Source organism: Sciurus vulgaris (genome assembly GCF_902686455.1).
Source record: "Sciurus vulgaris genome assembly, chromosome: 10".
NCBI lineage: Eukaryota > Metazoa > Chordata > Mammalia > Rodentia > Sciuridae > Sciurus > Sciurus vulgaris.
Window position 1 is genome coordinate 141,401,434 of NC_136470.1, and position 13,875 is coordinate 141,415,308.

At 48.9% G+C, this 13,875-nt stretch overlaps 1 protein-coding gene across 21 annotated transcripts in view; it reads right to left on the reverse strand.

Moving 5' to 3' along the window:
* Positions 1-13,875, reverse strand: part of MBNL1 (muscleblind like splicing regulator 1) — a 218,705-nt gene that overhangs the window by 32,034 nt on the left and 172,796 nt on the right. For all 21 annotated transcript variants that reach the window (XM_079100951.1, XM_079100950.1, XM_079100948.1 and 18 more), the window contains one exon: positions 4,170-4,340. In XM_079100951.1, coding sequence (XP_078957077.1) covers positions 4,170-4,238 — 69 coding nt within the window. In that variant the 5' untranslated portion in view covers positions 4,239-4,340. The remainder of the gene's footprint in view (positions 1-4,169; positions 4,341-13,875) is intronic.

The window sequence follows — 13,875 nt, forward strand, 5'->3', positions numbered from 1 at the left end:
ACAGTGCCCAAAGCTAATGGGAGGAGCCAAAAACAGCACACTCACCAATGCAACCGTCTCCCCTTCTGGGAAGGCGGCCTGAGACTGGAGTGGACAGTCAGTGGGCCCTGAACCCCACTCCTGGCCGCCTGGGCCACACAGCGAGAATGAGGACCTTCCATTCTCAGGGCCACTCTGCTCTTCGGCCCAGTTTTACTGAGACCCTTTAAATACAGAAGGCTCACCTCAGCCCGCCCAGGCCACAGCACCTGCACCAACCTCAGGCACCCCCTGAGGGTGACAGAGGCAGGAACACCTCACCAGAAACACCCTGGATGAAGAGGCCCCATCTCAAACCCCAGAAGCATCAACTGGGACGTAAAGCCCCCCAAAAACAACTGAAGAACTGGAGGAGTTGCTGCAGGTTGGACAAACGACAGCTTCAAAGCACTCTGCAGATGCCAGCGCGTGCCTGGGACAGGACAGGACAGCAGAGTCAGGTGACAGGAGCCAAAGGTGCTCCTGAAACTGAAGCTGAGGCTGGTGACTGAGCTGCTCTCCGCGACACATCTCAAATTCATGACACGCACGGGGATTTCTGCTCGAGATACGTGTCTAAGGAGCCAGGTGTGTGCACTTGGGGACAGCTGTCATCCAAAATTATGGGGCCTATGGCTAAGCCCTGGGAGCCCAAGAGGACAGAGGAGGCTGCTCACCAGTGAGCAGACCCACGGCCTCCCTCCAGCTCCTCAGCCACGGCTTACACTGACCCCAGAGGGCAACGCAGAAAGCTGAGAACAAGAACGAGCAGAGCTTCTGAAGACACCCTCCTGGGATGAGCCAGAGGAAGCCACCAGGTTCTCCAGTCCTGAGCCAGACGCAGGCGGTGGCTAACCCATGCAGCAATCGCTCATTCAACTGCTTTGCACCAGACAGTGTGCAGCCAAGTAATACTAGATAAAAGTAACACCAAGAAACCAGAAATGCTATTATTTTTTAAGTCTGGATAACTAAATGCTAGAGGTCTTCTCTTTATTTTCAAATATCATAGGATAAAAAGAAAAAAATGACCTTTTACACTTTTATTAAGAATCTGTAGATTCTTAATAAAACAGAACTAATGCTGATACTTCAAGAATTTATCATTAACTTTTAGGAAGCAGACACATAAGTTCTACTGGTTATTTTCAACTACTTCTTTCCTCATCTTATGAAATGGGAGTAACTGTGTTTGAGGTACAAGAGCACCAGGACCTCACAGGTAACAGATTTCAGATTTGTCACCCTATTTGGGAGAAGGTCAGAGAGCTTAAATGAGTTGCCAAGGACCCAGGGCTGCGAGGTTGCCTGTCTGCAATCCATGCCTGCACAGCGCAGGTGCAGAGCCTGAACAGGCTGGGTTAAAGTCTGCACCTTCCTGCTCGCGAGCTGTGTGACTGAGCAAATGACTTAACCTCTCTGAACTTTTGGTTCTTTATCTCTAAATCTGAGATAATATTACCTATTTTATAAGACAGTCAAGAGAATTTAATATACAGAAAGTGCTGAGCACAGTAAATGCCCCTCAATATTGTCTCTGTCTCAAAAATGTCGATCCTTTCTGACTCTTGGTGCGGTGCATTTCTTGACCACCTAACACATCTATGAAGGCAGGACACAGTCCCACAGATTCCTGTCTAACCCCGTTAGTCCAGGCCGTGCCCTGAAAGCTCGCAGCCCCAGCACCTCAGGTTCCTGCGAGGGGTCCCCACGCTGGGGCCATGACAGAGGCTGTTGGTGTCCATGGTGTTGGAACCCTGCCTGCCTCCGCTAACACAGCAGCCGCCACACTGGGCTCTGGTGGCGAGTCAGAACTCCTCTGGTGTCTGGGCAGGTGACCCGCCAGGGCCGCTGCCGTGTTCCTGGTGTCTGTGGCACTCCTTCCACCCCTGCCCCATCACTTGTCAAGTGACACTGAGCGGACCCTGCAGCGTGCCAGCCATGGTAACAGGCTTGTGAAGCTGAGCTTAGACGCTGCCGCCCAGCCCTGCTCCTCCTGCTGCTCCGACTAACCTGACTGCCCCAGAGAGCCCGGGTTCTGTCCAGGACTCATCCAGGGGCCTCGCTGCTGGCAGGCGCCCGTGCTGGGACTCTTCCCCTCTAGGGCGTCCCCCGCAGTCGGGCCCGAGTCCTGCACACTCCACCTGACCAGGGCCACCACAGGCTGCTCCCAGCGCGGCTGGATCCCTTGCGGTGGGCCACATTAAAACCCAGAGCGCAGCTGCTCAGGGCCACCACCTCCTCAGCACAGGGCCAACCACAAACACAAAGGCGGGCCTCGGGGAGCTCTGAAAGCCGGGTTCAAGCTTTCTCTGAAGTCCTTAAAATCCCAAGTGCTCCAGACTTGAAAGTCAAAACGATTCCTGCACTTAATACCAAAGCTTCACTCTGAATACTGAGCACCTGAGGACTCTGGTCTCAGGCGCCTTGAGCAGAGGGCTGAGTCCACATCCAAACACAGTCACGTGAGGGAAACAACTGGAGCCTGAATATGCGCAGAACTAACACAGCACTGACTCTGGAAGCAGAGAAAGTTCCAACAAGAGCAGCAAAAAAGTGTGGCAAGTGTTCTAATGGTTTCTGAAGCCGTGACTGAGTGATTTTATCAACAACACATTTGTTACTAGCATTTCAAGAGCAGAACACCGTCTGTAACTGCACTAGGATCCTGCGTGTGATAACCTTGGGATGACCTTGAAAGTCGGGCTCCAGGGCTGGGTCAGGAGGTGGGCCCAACTTCACAGTGAGGAGCTCAAGGCTGTGACCACGCGCTCCTCCTCAATCCCAGAGGCGCTGTGGGTCGGAGAGAGGCAGTAAGTACACTTCCAGTGTGTGACTGCACCCGAGCGTCTCCCGTCGGGGAGAGCGCTTGTATCAGCTAAGGTAGGAGCCACCCAGACCTCTGAAACATACGCGAGGGGAACTATAAGGGAGAGACTGATGATAAATAAACTTTTAACCAGATAGAACTCTTCATGCTATCCCAATTCAGACATACAAAATTAGCAGATGTCACGAAAAATACATTTAAGGTATTATATTTTTAACTGAGTTCCCAATAATGGGAAAAAACAGATCAGGTTGAGACAGATACAGAATTAATTGTAACAATCCCTTGCCTCGACTGTGCAAACTGGGAGCTGCTATCCCTGTGCGGGTAACACGGAGGCCCTTCCCACCCCAAAGCGGACCCCGCCAAACTTTTGGAATGATTGTTGCTTTAAGCTCAAACACAGAATCATAATCACATAGAGTTCAGACATTAAAATGCATCCAGAAAAAAAATAGTTAGTAGTTTTCTGGTAAAAATACCAGAAAAATGTGGATCTTCACATTCCCATGACTCCATAAAATTGCATCTAAGTTACAGTTATAACTTAGATGCAATATTATTATATATGTGTATGTATATTATATATGTTATGCATAATATATATGTATATTCTCATCACAATAGATTTCCTCATACATTTAAATGCAGAACTACTATGTCACAATTAACATAAAACAGCTTTTTAACCGAACATCAATTTTGATGTAAAGAAGATCATTGAAGACACTGGCCACATACATAATAAAAAAAATCCAAACAGCTTAACAGATGCATGTATTCAGAAGCAGGAGTCACACACCCACTGCTTGGTAGACATCAAATCTCTACGGCCATCCAAGGCTCAACCGTCTGGTTCTTTTTAAATAGCCCTTGGAGGTTCTGCCGCCTCTGATGAGGCTTCCAGATCCAGGATGGTGATTCGCCACTGTCAGAAGCTGCCGAGCATTTGGGACTAGAAAATCATTTCAATTTAAGTTTTAAAAGAAAGATAACTACAATGCTGGGCACAGTGGCCCACGCCTGTGATCCCAGCAGTTCAGGAGGCCGAGGCAGGAGGATCAAGAGTCCAAAGCCAGCCTCAATAACTTAGTGAGACCCTGTGTCTAAGTAAAATATAAAAGGGGCTGGGGCTGTGGCTCAGTGGTTAAGCACCCCTGGGTTCACAGTGTGAAAACTGATCCAGGGTCTCACTGATACTTCATTTCGCTAGAAAACACCAGGAGCGGGTAACTGCCTGTGCTCCGCTGATCTAGAGCAGCCTCTTCTCCAGCAGCTGAGCACTTCTGACTGCAGACGGAGCGCGGGCTCCAGGGCTTACCACAGGCTGCAGCGGGGTGCCGGGCATCATGGCGTTGGCTAGTTGCATCTGCTGGGCCAACATGGCCATGTTCTTCTGCTGAATCAAGTTATTGCGCCCATTGATCTCCAACTGCGTTTTTAAGTGTGGGGGTGGGTGAAGATACTTGCAGTTCTCCCTGGAGCAACGACCCTATCAAGACAAAAGCACAGACACCGGCTAAGAAAGGCAGGATCAGTGAACCGTGAACAGTGACAACCACGTAAACCATCCCGAGCCCACCATGTGCTCACACCCAGCATGGTTCTGCCACATCTTCAGGGTACAAGTTCACCCCAAGGCGTTACCAACACAGAGACTGCCACATCTGAAGAAGCTCACACACTTCAAAAGGTGCCCTTATTTCAACAATTTTAGTGTTAATATTTATACACTCAATTTACAAACAAACATCCAGGGTAATATGAAAACACAGATGGGCAAATAAAGGACATCAGGCTCCCGCCATATCTTCTCGGTGAACTTCAATGAATCCGAAAGAATCTGAAGCTTCATCACCTACGTTTACTTGCACTGAGTTTCTAGGAACCAAGCTTGGAGGACCTAAGGCACCTTGAACCTGCAGTCCTACAGCTTCATCATCAGCCCTAACGAGTAGGATCCAGCCCTGCTAAGCCAGCGGGAAACTCCCCTGTGCTCCACTGCCCAGGAGAGTAAGGATGATGAAGCACGGTGCAGAAAGTAGCTTCCACCTCTCAAAGATACGCCTGATCCCCTTCAGCAAGACTAAGAAACACTAAGAAGCAGGACAGGGGCCCTCTGAACAACGGATCACCTACTACGAAAAAATAAGTTACTCTAAAGTAATAAATACAAACAGACTTTTCATTTGGGATGATTTTTCATTAGAATATTAGAGTGTATAACATGCAACCCTGAGTGTGCAACAGTGACTTCTTTCAAGACACTCTCAAATCATACGGGTAATGATAGACGTCATCAACTTCTTATACCAATAAATCTCAGAACTCTTTGTAAAAATATATATATAATAATGATAAATAATACATACATACATACATACATATATATATGGCAATCAACCAACTTCTTAAGCTTTCTTTGAATCAATTTACCTTAATTTGTCTTCATACTGTAAAGCGACTCAGAAAAGGAATGTTCGTTTGATGAAACTTGTCACACTTCTATAGGACCACCCTGTTGCTGCTTTTCTAGAAACAGGTATCTGCACGGGGCTAATATCATGGGATACTACCTTCTAAGAAGCTTACAGCATACCTGAAATCAGGAGGGAGCAGAGGACAGGGCCGAGAGCAAGGACCTCGGGGGTCTCCTGACCTGAGACACATGCCCAGCTCTCCCCCAGCAGACGCAGGGGCCGTGGAAGACACTGACTACTTTAAGCCTCAGGCTTTGTGACCAGCAGCTGCTGCAGAAACCTCCTCACTCCTACTGTGACTTAACCCACACATCAAACAAACAAAGCCATCGGCAGGAAGGTGATATTCATAGTCTCTCCTGATAAGATCACTAAAAGACCCATGTTTACGCAAATATGACTTTTTCCATGCACGAAGCCCAAGCTTGCTGAATGCTGAGCTCACAGGCACATTACTACAAGCTTACAAGCACCTTGGTGCAAATCAACCACAAAATAACTTCGAATCACAAGATAAGCCACAGGGCATGACTGGCCAAAACAAATAAGCTCATGAATGACACATGGTCTGATTTCAGGGATACCCTGTCGAGGCCTCCCAGAGACAGCCTGCCATTTCAGCACAAAGAACAGACTCTGGTTCTCGGGATCTCCACGTCAGGTTTCTTACCGAACTGGATTTATTTGAGTGCAGATATGCGGGCTTACATCCACCCAAAGGATTACACTGATTCACTGGGTCAGTTTCTGGAGTTCTATAAATAGTAAGAGACGGCCCTGGGCCTTGAGCCAGGCCTTGCCAGAACTAGCAGCGGCCATCCAAAGCACTTCACCCAGCACCTTCCTTCAGCACACACACCCAGCCCCTCCCACCACGGACACCACCTGGCGGGCAGTGATGGCGAGGAATCACGCATGTTGCCAGGCGATCTGTTTCAGTGCATCTCAGATCTGACTTTGTTGTGTATTTACTACATCTATCGAGTGGGGGAAGTACCATTCGCTACATTTGGTACTTAGGCTACCCAGAGCTTGATCTCCCTACACTGGCCTCACTTTGAAAAAGCTTTGTGGTAAAAATCAACAGAGCCAATGCTGTGAAATGTACGCAGTGACGTCTGCCCCAGCCAGGGCAGGCCCTGGAGGCCCAAGGGGTCTGCGCTGGAGCAAGGACTGCAGGTGATTCGGGCCCAGGGAAAACACTGCCGCCAGGACCGTGCACAGCCACGTGAGCTTGTACTGGACATGGAGGAAGCAGCACAGTTCACTATTTCTCAGGAACTTCAGCTCTGCTTTAGTGCTGCCTGTGCTGCTGAATAATTGTCCTTTCACAAATGAGAAGGTCAAGAATAAGTCAGAGCAAACATCCTGTGCAGAGGACGGCTCACACCCAGGGAAAGCCACCAGCAGAACACCCTGCTCTGAGGACGGAGGTAAAGACGACCTCGGAGCCTGGAGGGGCCTCCCACTGCTGAGCTCCCCACAAGCATCTGCAGGACGACACATTCCTATTCCTCACACCTGCTCAGCGGTGAATTCCATCTAGCTCTGTTTCAGGGACATCTGTTAAGATATCACTCTCTTTTTAACTATTATCTGCTAAAAGAGAATAAAGATTAAATTGAACACCAAATTCTGGTTCTGAGTTATGACCTAATGACGTCTTTAATCAGAAGCCAGACATTGAAATGAAAAATAAAGCTTGCCACAAAAAAAGAAAGAAAAGGTAAGAGAAGGAGGTTTGCAGTGTGGCCAGGGAAGGAGCCCTGTGGGCACATGGGGTGTGCCTGTGGCATCTTAGGATCCACACCCAGGTCACCGATTCTGAAAGTCAAGGTAAATTCAGTACCTATGTAGCTCATGGATTCAAATTTCCACAGAGGAGCTGCTCCACCAAGCCCCCTCGAGATCCCACCTTCACATACATTAAACTGGGCTACTAGGATTAAGTTGAAATCAAAAACACACAAAGTTTTCTCAGGTGCCGGTCGCCCCTTGCTGTACACCTGTACAAAGCCTGGTGGCCCTGCCACTTACTTGCTGCGTGGCCCATGGAAGGCAGTGCAATTCTGGGTGCGGCCACACTTTTCCGTGGAACAGCAATGACCGCAACCCTCTCAGTGGTGATGTGTGATGTGGGGAAGGGGAAGGGGCACCTTCACGTGTGGCCGCAGGCTTCACACAGTCTGTAACGGTTCCTATTTTCCTCTTTCCTTACATGCTCAGGTTAAAAACAAGCAGCAGTTGCTCAACTCAGCACCGGATCTGCTAACGGCACTAAATATAACGCAGGTGGTGACATCCAGTAACAATGCCTGTCAGTCATCGATAACATAACGCAAGCGTGGCCCTTAATCATCATTCTGTATTTGACACATCCACTGAGGACAAGTGTCATTCTGGTGCATTTCTTAGAGCGCTGTGCTTGGGGGCTTTGCTTGTGTTGACTGCACTGCGATCTTATTTTCAGAGAGCCGTCCAGCTGACTAGCAGGCCACTCCGCAATGCCTACGCCCAGGATTCCTCGGGCAGCACTCAGGGAGCTGCGTGGAGGGTGGAGGAGTCCAAGGACACGTACCACGAACTCCGAGGGGCAGCAAGAAGCCCTAGAGAACACTGGTCCTCGCTGAGTCCATTCTTTATGATAGTCTCCTGTATCTTTAAAGTAAACATAACCTGTCCAAGGAGGCCAGCTTCCCCCTCGTAGTCTGCATGAGACCAGTGACAGTGGTTAGGGACACCAAGTCCTCAATTTCTGACGTTAAATGGTGTCCAACTATGAACTGAGGGACCATCACTTGTGATCATAATAAGGGAAGACATGTTTACTTTGATCAATCCTCAAAATAAATGCAGTTGAATGAAGTACATTTTTTTTCAAAAATTGGAAGTGTGTGTAACATGGTGATTTATATAGAACCATCTGTATGTGATACATTCAGTGAGACAGGAATCACAGAATATGGTGCAAGTCAGACGCCAGAATAAGGATAAAACCGAATGAACTACAGGTGGCGATTCAGAGAAATGAGAAAACTACCACCTAACTACCACCTAGCTACAACAACTGACTACTGCTCAGGTAGGTGGCTGAACTTAGTAAAGAGAGAAAAAAAAAATCTGATTTTGCATTTTGAATTTTCTTCCTCCACCTAAACTAAAGGGAATCTTGGAATGTGTGCAGAGACTGCTCCCGGGCTGCCAGATGTCCACTGCCAGGAGGGTTCAGATCACCAGGCCATCTGAGCACACTCTGGACATCAAGGGGCAGTGAGGGGTTGGGGCACCAACTCAGAAGGCTTTTCCAGCTTCCCTGGCAACACCAGCTCCTGGTGGGGCTGACTCTTGTTGAAGCCAGCACTTCCTTCGGGACAGCCGAGGTACGCAAATGTTCCTGAAGCGTTTTCTGGAGACAGTGACCGCTCAGATCTTGGTCAGGAACTAGCTAGGGAATTTGGTAACTTTCTATTGAAAATTCTTACCAATTTTTTTTCCAGCTAAGATGCTTTCTTATGGCTCTGTGATACTGTTTAGTCATTAAATCGAATGCTATTCTATAATATATATATTATCATGTGATATGAACATAGTATGTTTGTTTTCAAATCAAATCATAGTATCTAGTGGTAGGAAATCCATAGAAGCCTATATGGTGATTTACTTTAAAAAAAAAAACAAAAAACTATACTTTATACACCCAAAACATTCAAACACACAAAAATAAAAACTTCTTTTGCTTTCGTTTAGGTGGATATGGGTTTTCATTACCTCTAGGAATCATGATTTATTGGTCAAGTATGAAAAATAAATTACTGCCTCTAACCCAGAATACACTGCGCCTTAGCTGCTGCTTTCCTACCGCTTGCTCATTTCCGTAAAGGACGAATCCTGCATCGTGTTCACCTTCTCTCAGGCTCATCAGCACTCCTCACGTCTTGGGACAGATTTTTTTTTCTGTCACTTTTGTCCCAGGAGCTGTCCTGAGCACTGTCCATGCTCGGCAGCACTCTGGGCCTCCACCACTAGAGGCCCCCGTTTGGGGCTGGGGAGAGTGGGTGTTAGAAGCATCCCGAGCTGGGAGCCAGTGGGATGGAATGGGGGCTGCATCAACCAGCGGGGCCACATGACAACACACCACAGCCGGGTGGCTTCAGCAGTAGGAATTAATGTCTCCTGGTTTGAGCTCAAAGTCCAAGATGGAGACCTCCTGAGCTTATGAGAGCTCTCTCCAGGGTCACTTCTACGGTGTCCTTACATGGGACAAGACAGAGCGGACAAGTGAGCCCCAGCTCTGGTGTTTGTCAGAACACGACTCCCATCAGGTCACAGTCCAGCCCGTTACTTCCTTCAGCCTTGGCTCCTTCCTTAGAGGCCCCATCTCCAAACACGCAAGCGGGCTGGGGTCTGCAACGCGTTCGTTTTGCAGGCACCAACACTCAGTCCGCAACAGGGATGAAAAGCAGCGGATGAACTAAGATCACTGTGCGTACCTTATGTTCACACTTATAAGTGGAGGGTCTTGTATTCTGAAGACTTCCTCAAACATGGATAACGGATCTGTCCTCGAAAGCCTGAGCAAAAAGAAGTCTGTCCTGACCAGCTGCCTTTCCAATTCTGTCAGATCACAGCTGCCACTCGTGATGCTTCCAAGGTATGAGTGTGAGTGTCCATGTCTATTTATGTGTTTTGTTTTATTTTTTTTAATTTACAAGGAAAACAAAGACTGAGGTATATCAAAAAGTAAAAGTTGAATTTAAAATCAGACCCATGTCTCTGTTCATTCAGTAGAACACTGAAAGTGCTGATTTTTTTTTTTTTTTTTTTAAGGGAAAACAACAAGTTTTTGGCTTGCACTTCCCTACAGAAGGTCATTTTGGGATAAATAAAACTTAAGATATGTGCAAGAGGCTACCAGAAAAAAGATAAATTAAATGGCCAGAGAAGTCACGCAGATAAAAGGCTTCTGACCGCTGACGAGAATTCTGGTAGACCCATGGAATGAAGCCGCTGTGGTTAGATCACCTGTAAATGGACGCACGTGGCCATGCGTATGCATGCACACATGCCCACACGGTCATCCAACAGTGCACCTACTTCCAAGAGCAGGAGACACATTCCAAACACAGTGCTTGCGCTCCAAATTCAGGAAGCTAGGAGGTAAGACTTAAAATCTGTACTTTGTGTTTTACTTGGAAAAACACAAACTTCAGAATGTTCTAGAATAAAACCTAAAGGGATACTAAACTATCATCTGGAGAAAAATTCTCAAGCAGTTAAAGCAGACACACTTTTTCCTTGAGAACACCTCGGTAGATCTCACTCCTGATGTTACTGTCTGTTTCCTTTCACGGACAATATGGTGTAGCACAGCGACGCTGTGGAAGGCCTACTGAGGAGCGGCAGGTTCTACCATTACTGTGCAGCACAGCATACCAGTTACCACGGGGGCATACGGGACAGTAAGTACCAAGTATTTAGATATCAACTGCAATTTTATGTTCCTTTTTTAACACAATTTTTTAGTTGTCAATGGACCTTATTTTATTCACATGTGGTGCTGAGAATCGAACCCAGGGTCTCACCCATGCCAGGCAAGCGCTCTGCCACTGAGCCACAACCCCAGCCCCGAGGTCCACTTTTTACTCCCAAGTATTGGCAACCTTTAGCCCGGGTAAGCGAGATTTTGTACCATTTCCTATCTTTAATATCTGAGCTCCTAGTCTTTGCTTCATAGCTGTCATCTGAAAGGCAAGCGACCGCCCCTAGGCACGCAGGCCTCGCGTGTTAGCTGCCCGTGGCTGTCTGCGGGCACGGGACAAAGCAGGTGGAGAGGTCCGTTCTCCCTGCACTGCCAGGCTCACCGTCCCCACCCTGCGAGGGGACCCTGAGGTAAGGACAGCATCCTAGACGGTGCTCGGAGCCTGGCCTTGCAGACGCAGGCCACGGCTTCATCCCGTGTCCGGGGAACACACCAGAGCCCCACGGCCCCCGGAGGAGGTGGTGACCTGCGTATGTCCCTGATGAAGTCCAGTTCCCCAGTCAGACCTCCCCGTGCACAAAATGCACTTTCAAGGGGAACACGACACAAGGCTGGCTGAGAGTTCCCCTCCCTGATCCCTTGAGGTCCCCCTCAGACACACGCTGGCTTGGGGCCTACTGAGGCCAGGAGGCGACACTCACACGGCCTGGGGTTTGAAGGTGTCCCTTTACAGTGGCCTGGGAGCCATTTCGCAGCCCTTGGACCTTCCCCACCAACTCCACCTGCTCTCATGGGGGAGGCTTGAGGGCAGGCCTCTCAGAGTGCACGGGCTGTCCCAGGCACCGTTCTGCAGAACATTCTGGAGATGGCGAGGAGGATTCTTGGATATTAAAACCAACAGTGACATTTACGCCATCCCAAAATACCCTCGCGCTGACACAACGCCACGAACGCTCAAAACTGGGATCCCATGACCTTCCTCCCAGAGGGCCTGGAGCCTTGACCACACAGCTCCCATTGATCATCCTGAAGGTGGCGCGGCTGAGACCACACCTCCACCTGAGCCTCCCCCGGCCAGCGAGGAGGGGACACCGAGGGACGGGACTGCAGCCCGCCGCTCGGGCGTGGTGAGATGCCCCTGCTCCAGCAGCTCTCTCGGGGGGGGGGCCGTGCTGGCAGGACGGGGCCGGGGAGAACTACTCAGAGCTGCCTGGAGGGGACACTGTCAGGACCAATGACCCAGCTTTCCTCTTGGACCCTGGTCTCCGTCCAGAGGGCCCTGAACACAAGCATGCAGATGTCCCCAGGCTAGCGCTTTGAAGGGCCACACTGGCACCTACTGTCAGCTCCCGTTCCACAGTCGCTCGGGCCCTGAAGAAGATCTGGCCAACATCCCTGCACCAAATCAGTCTCATGACCTTGTGAAAGTCCAGTGACATTTGTTAGGTGCCAGCATCATTAAGCAGTCCAACATTTGTTGGCTGCTTTATAGCATCATAAAATTGGAAATGCCAGGTCACTGTGTCTCTATTTTTTTTCTTCACTTGCTTCACTATTTTATTTATTTATTTTTGATAGAGCAACCATCAGACTTTGAAGCTGTGTGTAGCCATAACATTTCTCCAGTTTTATGACTTCCAAATCAGACACTCTTCAATCTTGGCTGATAATTCAGAGCCCTAACATTCACATAATAAAACTTGGGGGTCCATTTGTAGTGTATGGTCTTCAATTGAGAAATAACATGTTTTGGAAATAGCACCCAATTCTTGGTCATACAGCGTGCCTCTCTCTGTTGTATTCCGGGGCTTTCCTGGGGCTGAGGAGGAGCACACTTCTGAAGTCAAATGCATACCATGCTCCCTTACAGAAGCTCCTTGAAGACACACACTGATCCGACAGTCCTTCATCGGCCTAAGTGGGCTCCTAGTTCATTTTCCAGGCAAAGCCTCTCTCTCCGTCTCTGGGTCTCTTCCCTGCACGACGTGTCGATAAAAACCAAACGAAGTCTTCACTGCAGCAGAGGAACGGGCCCGCCGCACAGAGCTCCTGGGCAAGGCACTGGCTCGAGCACCCCCGGACGCTGCTCCCCTCGTTCCCTCAACATCACGGTCATTTGGAGCCTGTCACCTTCTGCTGAAGTACCATCAGCACAGCACAGTGCCCAGGACACAGCCAGCCCCAGAGTCCAGCTGCAGAGCCTGTGCCCTGCCAGGGTTCTGAGATGGTGCTCCCACCAAGCGCACCTACTTCTCCTTTTCAAGGAGGACAGTGTCCCACCACTGACCGCTCACGAGAAACTCAAGGACCAACCCACAGGGCTCGGAAGCAAATGAAGGCTCCTTCCCTCTTAGACCTACAAAGGAGGAGAAGTTCTGGAGTTCAAGCAACTAGTTCTGAAGACGACAAATCCACGCGTACTTCCACAGTGTCATGGGAAAATCAGATGCTCTTGTAATTTCACTTTATCTGTTATTCTTGCCTTTTCCCCCTCAAAGGGACTGGACTTGTATTACAGGCTCAAGAGTAAAAGAAACAACATTGAGCACCAATGAGTTAAACTGCTGCTTCACAGAGACTCAGGAAGTTACTGGGCTATCTGTGGATCTGCTGCCCTAGCCTCTGTGATTTGAGTGTGTCAGGAATAATGGAGAGTGATGCACAGTCATAAGCATGTGTAAAGTCAGATGGTAGTGCTGGGTGCACAGTTACACGCATGTGTAAAGTCAGATGGTAGTGCTGGGTGCACAGTTACACACATGTGTAAAGTCAGATGGTAGTTCTGGGTGCATAGTTATAAGCATGTGTAAAGTCAGATGGTAGTGCTGGGTGCACAGTTACACGCATGTGTAAAGTCAGATCGTAGTGCTGGGTGCACAGTTATACACATGTGTAAAGTCAGATGGTAGTGCTGGATGCATAGTTATAAGCATGTGTAAAGTCAGATGGTAGTGCTGGGTGCAGTGTTATACACATGTGTAAAGTCAGATGGTAGTGCTGGGTGTGGTAGTGCTGGGTGCACAGTTATACGCATATGTAAAGTCAGATGGTAGTGCCGGGTGCAGAGT